The sequence below is a fragment of the Geospiza fortis genome, unplaced genomic scaffold (assembly GCF_000277835.1).
Source record: "Geospiza fortis unplaced genomic scaffold, GeoFor_1.0 scaffold1081, whole genome shotgun sequence".
Taxonomy (NCBI): Eukaryota; Metazoa; Chordata; class Aves; order Passeriformes; family Thraupidae; genus Geospiza; species Geospiza fortis.
The window spans coordinates 873,593-885,221 of record NW_005054503.1 but is presented as its reverse complement, the minus strand read 5'-3'; the positions used below and the strand labels follow the sequence as shown (position 1 = coordinate 885,221).

Here is an 11,629-nt window from a genome sequence, read left to right as displayed (position 1 = left end):
ATTCATCTCTGATTTCAACATCTCGAACTAGGATAGGTTTTTGTCTTGGTGATAATACTCGTTACAGGACTGGAGCATGTTGTGTGCTGAGTTGTTTGAGGAGTGCTCAGCAACCTCCCAAACCTTTGGATTTTAGCTGTTTATAGACTTAGCCCAAATGTTTGAATATAAACCCTTCTTTCTTTTTTTCTTTTTATTTTTTCGAGCAAACAGTATTGGTGGTGTTTATTGTTCTATGCTTGGTATGTGATAGGGCATTATATTAAATTTAGAGAGATATTTTATTTTACAGAGGTCAGCAATGACATCCTCTTTATGATCTCTTGGACTTTGATTCCAATTTCAGTTAGGACACCTAGACAGACTGAAAACCTTCATAAACCTTCATTGCAATTGCAAAAGTTGTCTTGCAAGGCATGTTCATGAAATTAATCAAATGTTCTATGAAGCACACATGGTCTCCTGCCCTTGGTTCAAGTTGCCAGAAGGAGCTGTTAAAAGTTTAATGATGCTAATTGTAATGATGTGGAATTGCCCACAGTCCCTTTGCTGGCTGAAGTTACCAGGCAGCCATTCAGTACCAGCAGTGACATTTAGGGCTTGAAGGAAACATTGTGCAGCCTAAGCTTGTTTTCAAGTTTTTGGTCATGTTCTCTGGCTGTAAAACTTACCAGGTGTTAATGCAGGTTGTGCTACAGGAGTGCCTGAAACCAAAATGAGTTAACAGAAGGTTTCAGTGCTCTGGGAGTTTATCATCCCTTTTACAGACCACCACTAGTTCATTACCATTTGTGGCATTTCTTTAACATTTCAGCTGCCATGTATTTTTTCCAGGCTGACTTCCACAGGCAGCTGCTGGAGGAATAGCTGGGAGTGCTTGTTTGTCCTCAGCGGACCTTGTTCCCCACTTGGAAATTCAGCTCTGTAGTTCTGCAACACCTGTGTAATAAGGTTACACCTGTGTAAATGTGAGGAAATGTGCTGTGGAATAACACTCAGACAGCAGAATTTACTCCTTTCACATCTAAAAATAGCAGGTGATGTGATGTGAGGAGATGCAGGATTTCAGTTAGCAGGTGCCTCTCTGACTGCAGGATTTAAAGAAAGTGACTCTTGAGCTCACCTGTCAAATTCACAGCATAACTGGAGTAAAATCCATGGAGAGAAAACTGATCTCTGGTTTTATACTTGATTGCATATTGATAGCATGTCAAAATGATTTTCTCGAAAACCAGAATAGATACTCATGCCAGACATGGAAGTATAATATTTTTGGGGTTTTATTTCTAAAAAATCTGCAGTTAAGAGTGGAAGCAAACGCGCCAAACAAAAAAATGTATTTCAAAATCAAAATATTAAGTGAAAGGTGCAAAACAGATATAAGTATAGGTGAAATTTTTTGGTTTTTAGTTTTATTGTACAGAGCTTTGTTTTCAAAGTGGGTATAAAGGAAAGAAGAGATTGGAAATGCTGTCATTATTAGTGGGGAGAACATTACTTCAGTGTGCAGAGATGCTCTTCTCTTGAAGCTTGTCAGCATAATAGCAGTGTGAATTCAGTTGTTTTAGCTGGCTTCTTTTGAAAACCCACAGTTTGGATGTACATTCACCATCTTCACCGAGTCTCTCCTTCTTGGACAGGATTTTGGGAAGTGCCCTCGGTTGCGGCTCTTTACTCAGGAGTACATTCTGTCTTTGAATGAGCTGAATGCTGGAATGGAGGTGGTGAAGAAGTTTATTCACAGGTTGGTTACATTTCATTTATGGTGTATTTCCAATCCTGTGTCCATGCTTTGGTGTGTTACTTCTCCCAACCCTGCTTTACTGGCTGTTAACAGGAGCTGGTGCTCTTTGGTACTGGCAAGCAGCAAATAAAAACAAATTAATCAAGTCCCTCAGGCAGTGTTGCTGAAGTCTCTTTTTCAAAATGCTAGTTCTCAGATAGGTCTGGGGTTTTCTGCCTAATTCCTCACTGCAAGCTAATAGACTTTGCTGTGTGTACATTCTTCATATGCATTTAGACTCAAAGGCTCTGCAGAATGATTCAGATTAACTTTCAAGCTCATCATGCTCACTTAAGTGTGAGATTTTGGGAGGACTTTAGGGATACCATATCAATTAAATTGATGATTCAGTTTACCCTTGTTCCTAAGTAAAGCCATTGGATTTAGAGGGTTAAAATATCTCTCTGTTATGGCCCTTCTGAAGATCTCCCAAGGATGCCTATCCAGGTCTGTCACCTCATTCTGCCTGACTGGTTTTGCCCACAGAAACCTTCCTCACAATGAGATCATCTTGTTTTTTGTTTTCCAGCATGCATGGTCCAACAGGACAATGCCCACATCCCAGGGTCCTGCCAAATCTTGTAGCTGTCTGCTTAGCTGCCATTTATTCCTGTTACGAGGAATTCATCAACAGGTCAGTGTGAATCCCCAGCTGACCACGTGTTCATCACAAACAGGATCAGCGTGAGATGGGTGTGCTGGAAAACCTGAGAGAAGCTGAACCTTCTTTCCCTGGTACTCACCAAGGGAGTGAAGAAGGGCAGGGGTGAGACCTTGACGAAGGGGATGTGTGTAAATCCCTGTGTATCTGCAGCTTTGAACTCGAGCTGGTTTCACAACTCCGTCTCCGTTATTGTGGAAAATCTGATTCCTCACACGCCGCAGTTCTTGACACACGAGCCAGTTTCCAGTAGACACTGAGGGTTCCCCTCTGCTAGGTTTCCTGTTTGTTTATGCCTATCTGACTTTCCTCATGGTAGAGCACGGACAGGGGCTGCTCAGTGTCCAACACAAATTCCAGACACGAGGGCTGCAGACAAATGTCTGGGCATGTACTATAGCCAGATACATACTTGGGCATGGATTCTGTTACAGCTTTGCACAACTTGGACAGGAAAGTTCACCTTTAGACTAAACTGGTCTGTCAATTAGAGTAATGAAAAGCTCAAGTCTTTGTCAAATAGGGGCTGCAGAACAGTCTTATTGGAGCCTTTTAATGTTTTTAATTGATTTCAGTAATCCGATTGCACAGAGGAAAGTCATCTGCTGGGCTGGGGTGAAATGTAGTGGGAAATTGCAAAAAATTGTGGCTTCTCAGTGTTGCACTCTCTCTCCTGCTCCCTGCTGGTATGTCTGTCTACTGAAATGATTTGTTTCTTTCTGAAATTCAGTCGGGACAACTCGCCAAGCCTGAAGGAAATTCGGAACGGCTGCCAGCAGCAGTGCGACCGAAAGCCCAACCTCCCCCTCCGCCTTCTCCACACGAGCCCTGACCTGGTCTCTCAGGAGGCCACCTTGACTGAATCCCGCCTCAAACCAGTCATTGTCACTTCCAACGAGATCCACGTGGAGGTGGAGCGCAACAACACGGCCAACCAGAAGATGACGGCCGGCGTTGGCAACGACAGCGAGCCCAACCTCATCGACTGCCTGATGGTCAGCCCCACCTGCAGCACCATCAGCATCGAGCTGAGCCCCCAGGCTGACAGGATCCTGGGCTGCTACGTGGAGATCCTCAAGATGCTGTGAGTGACTGTTCTGAACAGCTTTTAGAACAATGTCATCCTAACAATGCTGGGGGAGAGCTTTTCCCACAGGCCTGTTGTCTTCAACATCTGTGGCGAGCCAGCACGTGGTTATAAATCTTAACTCCAGCTCTGGAGAGTCCAGCCTTTGAAAGAGGCATCTGGCACTGCCAAGATGTTCTAAAAATAGCAGTAGGAAGATGAAAATGGAAAGCTTATTTGTACATTGAGCCTCAGGCATTTTACAGAAGACGGGATGTTGGTGCCAGTGGTTTCTGTTTTTGTTCTTGCCCACCAAAAATAAATAAAAAAACCCATTTGTTTCCTCCAGGGCTCTTGGGATTGCCTGAGACAGAGCTAGAAAAGGCAGGTCTGTGATAGGTTCAGTGCTTGTGCAGTCATAGGCAGTGTCTTTGTTTTTCACTTAAAAATTCTCCCTTCTTGTGCTTGTAGAAGTTTTATGACTTATCCAGATTTGCTTGTATTAGAGTGGAGTCTCTGTCCAGTTGCTTTGGTACAGTGGACCTATATTAGGCCCCAGGTGTTCAAATAGGCTTTGCCACAAAATGGTGGCAAGGCAGTTCCTGGCAGGCAAATCTCCTGAATATCTTAAATAGGAATATAAAGGAAAATGTTCTTCAGGAAAAGATTGGTTTTCTCTGGATGAGTGAATGAAAAGGAGTAACAGAAAAGGTGGACTGCAGAATGGGAGCTTCTAATAGAAGTGCAGTAAAACAACTTTGTTGATTTTGACAGCTAGCTCTGATACTGAGTTGCAGTATGTTTTGTGGCAAACCATTTAACTTCTACATTAATTATTTTTAAGCAGTGTAAGGCCTAATGAAGTCATAGTTGAACTTTCTAGAATCCAAGACATGGGTGAAATCTGGACTCTGCTATAAACCATGAGCATGTGCCTACACTGCAGACAAATGCTCATCTGGGGGTACACTCCCAAGGAATAAAATGAACTCAAACTGCTGTGGTGGAGGATTTTGTGAAGGTTTTTGTCCCACATTTTCATTTTTTTTCAAAATACATGGTACAAATTTGCAGCATCACTCTTGCACTCACTACACAGCTGACTTGGAATTACTTAAGTACTTATTCAAAACTGAGGACAGGACAAGTGAATACCAGATACTGTTCCCATTAGACTCTTGAGCAGGAAGTTGCTGTGAAGGCTAATTTTGTATGTTTTTTTTTCCCTGTGGCCTAGGTTCTTCTGCCTTTAAAAACGATTGCATTAAAAAAAGCACAGCACCTGAGTTTGCTTCATCTGGGGGCTTTTGAGTCTGCACTCACCCAGGTGCTCCATTAAACACGTCGTGTATTTATTCCTGTCCCCTTGACTCTCCCTGTTTTCCATAAACACTGAGCACTCTCCCAGTCCTGATGCTGGTTTGGATGCTGACTCACTAAGCATTGACGGTTTTGGTTTCATCATGCAGCTGACACACACTTATAAACAAATTCACAAATGGGCATGTTCTTCCTCACAGTCTCTCCACTTTTAAACATTTGATATGCCAGGTCCCAATTCCCATTGAATTTGCTACGCAAATAACTAGTTTCACTCCATACCTTAAAATAATCTATTTTTTGGATGCATTTCCTATCTTTTTTAAAAATCAAGTTGTTCAACAGCAGCAATGAAGATGGGAATGTGTTACTATTAGAGGTGTTGTAGGTGTGGGGCAGCTTTGGGCCCTTTTTCTGCTTGTACAGCAAGGATTCTGAGAGGTGAAACCCACAAAATGTGCACAGTGAGGGACCAGTGATAACACAAAACTGGTGCAGCTCTCCTCATAGTGCCCTGCCAGAGCCCACACCCTGCTGTGAGAATATAGGGCAGCTCCTAAGGCAGAGCTCTGGCTGTAGCTCCACTCATTGGAGTTCCCTTCCATTCCTGTTCATCCTTTGATTTTTTGGGTGCCTGGAAGCAGTAATGCAGAATCTGCTTGCTCCTCATTCACTGCTTGCTCCTCCCAGTCACTGGCTCACTGGGAGGTCTCAGATAAGTCACTTTTGAGTGCTTCATTTTCCTTATTTGTAAAATACAGGTAAGGATTTTCAATGTTGTTTTTTTTTAATGCTGAAACCAGTGATGGAAAAGCATTTTAGAAGGACTTGTAGTTATTACCCAAAATAGAAGATAATGCTGTTGTGGTGCTGATTACTTTACATGCTCTAACTCTTCCTGAACAAAGGGTTTCTGTTGCATGAAATACTATTACTGTACTTTGAAAATCTGAGAATATGATGAAAGAGAGTTGAAGAACATGCCAGTAGGAAGAAAACATTAATTATAAAACAACTGCTATCCAGGAGCTGAGCTCTCAGTGGGCTTTCAGTAAAATAATGTTCTTATTAGTAACAATGGTAAGGCAAACATAAATAAGTTGCTTAGCATTGAGTTTGATTGTTCTTTTACGTGTCTGACTCAGCGTCATCATCAAAACAGGAGAGTCACCAGTGATGATATCTTTTTTACATAATTAACTTAGGGCAGCAGGGAGTGATTTATTTAGGCAAATTTTAATTATTGGAAGTCTAGCAAATAAGAATTCTCAACAGTAGCTTCAACAGAGGACATTTTATTGTTCACCTGACTCTTACACAGTGCTTGCTTTTTGGGGGAAACCCTCACTTCTAATATTGATGAAGATGTGATTTAACAATCATTGTAATGCTTCACTTTTTGCACAGAAAGCTAAAAGGGCAGTTTAGAAAGTTCGTCTGTGGGGCTCTTACAGCACCTAGAACATCTTTGACCTTTTTTCTAATGTAGTTGAGTAACAAAACACAACTATTGCGTACTAAAGGAAAATAGAAAATCATCATTTTGAAGATGCTGGCAGATGACCCAAAGTCTGGGCAGATTTTAAAGGAGACACAGTCTCTAGGGTAACGTAGTGTTTTGGTCCTGTGCTCAAAAGTGGATCAAACTTCTATGTCAATATTCTGTAACTCATTCTGAACTCTGATAGTGTTAACTGACACCAGCCAATGCCTCCTGAGTGCTACAAGTCTTGGACTGGTGTGTAGAATATGCACTAAATTAACTGAAAAATTTCTGTTCATCATATTAAATTAGAGGCTTTGAGAACAGCTCAGCACTGCCCAGCTCCTATTTGCATGTTAATGTTTCCATGCATTTGGGAATGTCTTGTAAAGCCAGGCTTGTGCCTGAACAGGACAACCATGGTTAGAGAAGGTTGCAATAGAAGGGGCTGTGTGTCCACTCCTTGGGCTAGAGAACTTTAAAGTTTTCTTTCACCTGAAGGATCCCACTGGTTCCAGGGGATGGGGAGACTTTTAAACTGTCTGCAGTGAAATCTAGGTCAATTGGTTGTGGGAACAGACTCCCCTTGGGGAAGCTCTGTCGGTGTTGTATCATAATCTGTTACCCTTTGTCTGTGTTATTTTTTGTTTCCATGGCTGCCTCTAGTGGCAAGGGTCCGTCCAGATGTCCAGACACTTGCACCCCTCTCTGGGGCCAGTGTCACAACCTGTTTTGGGCAACCTTGTGTTGCTGTTTCCCGATGGTTCCATGCCAACTGTGAGCAGTGCAGCCCATTTCTGTTCTCAGCAGTCAGAGCAGAACCTTTCTAGGGTCTTTCAATGGTGCTGAATTTTCTTCTTTTGAAAAAGCCAAACAAGTCCATCTCAAAAGAAGGCTGAGCATGAAAAGGCACCTCACTGTTTTGCAGGTAGCAGGTTTGTGCCTTGTATTGACAAGGGATCTGATGAGGCTTGTTCTCAGCCTGCCCTGACACCCTGAGCTAAACCTGATGTCATACAATTCAGGGAATTGAACCTAGAGCAAGGGAAAGAAGGGATCATGTCTGGGGGTATGGTCGTATTATCTGACAACAGAGATCTGCTTGTCAATCTGCTCAGTCTGGAGAACAAGCTGCTTCCAAGTAGTTGCTCTTATCTCTTCATTCCCCCAAACCCCAAGGACTTGGGGCTTGCAGCGTCTCAGAGATGAGAGCCACAGCTTTCCAAACACGAGCACCCACTGGAGCTTCCCCTGGCTGCTCTGCATTCCCCAATAGGTCAGTGGCATGCTCTGAATATCCCAAGTGGATTATCCTATGTCATGTTTATCGAGGTTGCCCTGGGCTGCTCGTGTGTTTTGGATTGTTTGTGCCGCACATGACACGCGGGCAGGTTTTCATTTTGGTGAAAGGTGATCCTGGGGAAGGAAAATGTATTATGTTGGCAGGCCAAGAGCGATGATGGCCCAGAGGCAAAGTCACTGCAGTGGGGGATTATTTAATTAATATGGTTGTTCTGAGCCCTGGGACAGGTTCAAGGTGAGGGAAGCTGTGTGCAGGGGCAGTGGTGGCTCTGGTCTGTCACTTGGGAGCCCACAGGTCGGGCTGCAGCCTGGCTGCTCACCTAGAACTGCAAATCCTGCAAAAATCAGAGCCAGGGAGTCCCTCTCCCCCTTTTATCAGCCAGTTCTGGAATTTGAGCTGTGTATGAGTGTTGAGCCCAGCGCCCTTGGAAGAGCTGGGAAGGGAGTTTGTCCCAGGATCTCCCTGTGGCTCTGTGCTCCCTCCTTCTCCTGGGCCAGCCGCTTTGTCTGGCTCATTGCAGTGGTTGTTCACTGCAGCCAGAACTAATCCATCTCCCTTGCTTTCCCTGCTTCAAACACTTGTCTTGTGTTACAGCTTTGAATGGATTGAAAAAAAAGAAAAAGGAAAAAAAAAGAAAAAAGCAACTGTCTGAAATGAAAGAAGAGTGCAGATGAGATGAGCACAGACAGAAGGAAAATGTTTTTGAAAAGGGAATAGGTGGGAGGAGGAGAAACACTGTAGGCTTTTAATAAGTAGTTTAGTTTTATTCTTGTGCTGTGTTTGTTTCATGTTTCCTAGCTCACATTGAAGGGATTACAGGCTGTGCAGATTTTATGTTCAGGTCCCACTCATGCGACCAAATTTTATACATTTCAATAGGAGATGGTTTCCTTCCTTCCTTTCTTTCTTCCTTCTCCTCCTGGGGAAGCAGACTCATTTCTTTTCACTCCCTCTCACAGACCTGCCCTGCTCCCCAGCTTTGAGAAAAGTCAGTGACACTGTCCCATTCTGTCTGCAGTTTCATTCCAAAACAACTTTTTTCTTACTCCTTTGAAGCTCAGCCATGAAAAATTGATTGGTTCATATTATTAGTAATCACAGCTCTCCAGATTGCTCAAGAAGCAGCTTCAGTGGTGTAACACTTAGCCTGAGATGTCACAGGAGCTAAGCCTCAAAGTGGCTCTCAGCTGTTAACTTTCTGTTAGAAAAGATTTGTAGGTGCTGTAGCTCATGTGATATGAAGCACCTTTAACACCTCTGGATTTTCTAACTCAGCTTTATGACTTCTGAGTCTCCCCTGCTCAAAAAGATCTGCTTTTAGCACTGTTTGTATCTATCAATAAAAATGTGTTGTTTTTAGAATAAAATCAGCTAGGAATTTCTAAAGGGTGTGCATCTTTAAATAAAACAAAATGTCTGGACTGTGTTCTCACACCTGACAAACGTGGTGAGACCTGTGGCACTTCTCAGGGCTGCAGCTATACATAGGTTACATCAGCTCTCTCCTACAGGGACCTGGTGTTTTAACAAGAGACTTTCAGCTGAACCTGAACACAGGCCAGAGTTCTGTGTCACCGACCTGTTCAATGTGTCTGTGGGTCAGAAACAAAGAATAATCTTGTGGATAGCTTTAATTAATCAAAGCTTTGTTGAAAGAACCCAGAAAGCTCACCTTAGAGATGCTGTGTCAGAGGTTTCCTTGCATTATTTCAGTTTATGTGACAAGCCCCATCCTCAGGTGTGTCATGATATTCACTTTACACCGACTAAATGGAAAAACAACCCCTGTAATGAAGTCCTGCTTCATGTCTTGCTGTTCTGAGACATTAAACAGAGTTGATCATCTTCCTTATTTGTTCAGTGGCTAAGCAGGTGAGGGGCTTTTTGTCTCTGGAAAGAACCTGATGAATAGGTGCTCACAAAGGGCTCTTGCTGCCACTGACCCACACTCACTTTGGGTTTGTGAGACACCCCTTGTCCCAGAGCTGGCCCTACTTTAGACCTGAGAACAGAATTTTTCATGGAGGAAAAAATTAGGTTCAGTGGCTTCCAGCACAACTGGCATGGGCACAAGATTTCTTTTTTGGATTACTGTAACTTCAGATGTGCTCTTCCGGTTTTTAATGCACTAAACCACTTTCAGTGGTCCTCATGGGTTGGTTGCTTGCATGACATAGCTCACATTTGTGTGACCTGAACTCATACTGCTCTTGGGCAAGTGATAACTGCTTCCCTGGTTGATTTTCACATCACACTTCTCCATTTAGATAAAACTTCTCTACATGTTGCTTCTTGAGAGTACCCTGCTCATGCATTTAAATTTTCTTTTTCTGTGAACACATCTTTGTGGATTGTCCAACATCATGTGTGTTATTAGTTTATGGACATTTCTGGTTTATGTGGTTCAAAAGATGGATGAGACTTTTGGAAATGCATCCATCTTCAATTTCTCTGGGCCAGAAGTTTCCCTTTGCAAAACTGCATTCTTTTGGAACAGTTCCTGTGCATATGTTGTCTGTCTGTAATGCTATCAGTAGATACTGTCCATTTGAGAACATTACACCTCGTTCCTTCCCAAAGACACACCACGCTTTTGTGCCAAGTTTCCAGTAAGCTGCAGCCAATACTCTGGTTTTTAACACTGAAATCCAAAAGGTAGCAGCACTAAGAGGAGGTGGCAGGCTCTTCTACCTTGTTTCTGCAGACATCCCCAGGTGTTTCAGCCCATGTGAGATTCACTTCTCTGTGTATTCATTGTTACCAGTGAGACTGAGAGTCTGGGTCTGGGCTCTGGCTGGTGGGTTTTGTGTCAGAAATGGATTTGGGGGTTTCTTGGGCTTATGTCTTACAGCAAAGAAAATTTCCAGTTAAATGTAGAGAAGAGCTTTAAATAGCAGTGGCCTGGTAATTGCTCTACCAACTTAGATGAAAGTATTACTTAGTGATTAGATGTCAACAGGTTTCATAAACAGCAAATGTCTTTAAGTTGACATAAAGAAGGCCTCTCTGGAGGTCACTGTAAATACCAGATTTATTGTGCCTCAGTGGAGAACGTGCTGGAAATGGAAAGGGAAATGTCACTGTAGATTTTGAGAGTGCTTCAGTAAACCAGAAAGGCTGTTGGTGCCCACAGTAAAAAGCTTTTAACTCCTTGAATTAACTGTTGGCAAACCACACTTAAAACCTGGTAATCTTAACATTAACTAAATGTTCATTTTGCAGGTCAGACTACGATGACTGGAGACCAGCCCTGGCCAGCTTGCTTCAGCCTATCCCGTTTCCCAAGGAGTGAGTTTGCACTGTTTCAGTATTTACTGGCTTGTTCTTGTTACTCCTTTTTTATGGTGAAATATACGTCAAGTGAAAAGGGGTGGCAGTAGGAGCTTTGTGCCTCTAGCATTGATTTAGAAACTGAAGCTGGTTTTGGCTGATGCAGAGGGATGTGAAGACCTCCCCACATTCAGCTTCCTTCCCCATTTCTCTCAGATGATCCTGAAAAGAAATATGGTTAACTAGAGACAGGCAGACAGGAAGGGGAGGAAAGCTGGTGAGGAGGAGAGCAGAGTGAGAGATTCAGTGGGGGAGGAAGCTTCACTGGCGTCACAGACTCCTGTCATTTGGATTTTGCATTAAGTGAAGGAGCTGCCCTATGGATTAGCCCAGCTCCCCTGGTAACCTGTTAATGAGCAGTGGTGTTTATAAAGTGCAGACCTCCATGGACAAAAATTACAACCTGTAATTGTACAATTTGCTGGCTTATCACATCCCCTGATGACCTGATGTCTTGAATCACAGAGGTCTAATCCTCCATGCCAGGTTACCTGGGCTACAGTGAGAGAGCCTGGAGATGGGTAACAGGGACATCATTACCTAAGTCAAACCCGAGTCTTGGGGGAGCTGTAAACCATACCATGATCCAAGGCACTTCACAAAATGACCATTAATTGCTTTACTGATGTATGATGCTAATTAGCTGCGACCATACCCTAATTGCCTTGCAATTAAGGAATACA

General features: G+C 43.2%; 1 protein-coding gene across 2 annotated transcripts in view; it reads left to right on the top strand.

Annotated features, from left to right (window-relative positions):
- CMIP (c-Maf inducing protein) overlaps nt 1-11,629 on the top strand; it is a 129,795-nt gene that overhangs the window by 101,652 nt on the left and 16,514 nt on the right. For both annotated transcript variants that reach the window (XM_031063406.1, XM_031063407.1), the window contains exons 8-11: nt 1,641-1,744; nt 2,313-2,417; nt 3,175-3,528; nt 10,839-10,904. In XM_031063406.1, the coding sequence (XP_030919266.1) occupies nt 1,641-1,744; nt 2,313-2,417; nt 3,175-3,528; nt 10,839-10,904 (629 nt within the window). The remainder of the gene's footprint in view (nt 1-1,640; nt 1,745-2,312; nt 2,418-3,174; nt 3,529-10,838; nt 10,905-11,629) is intronic.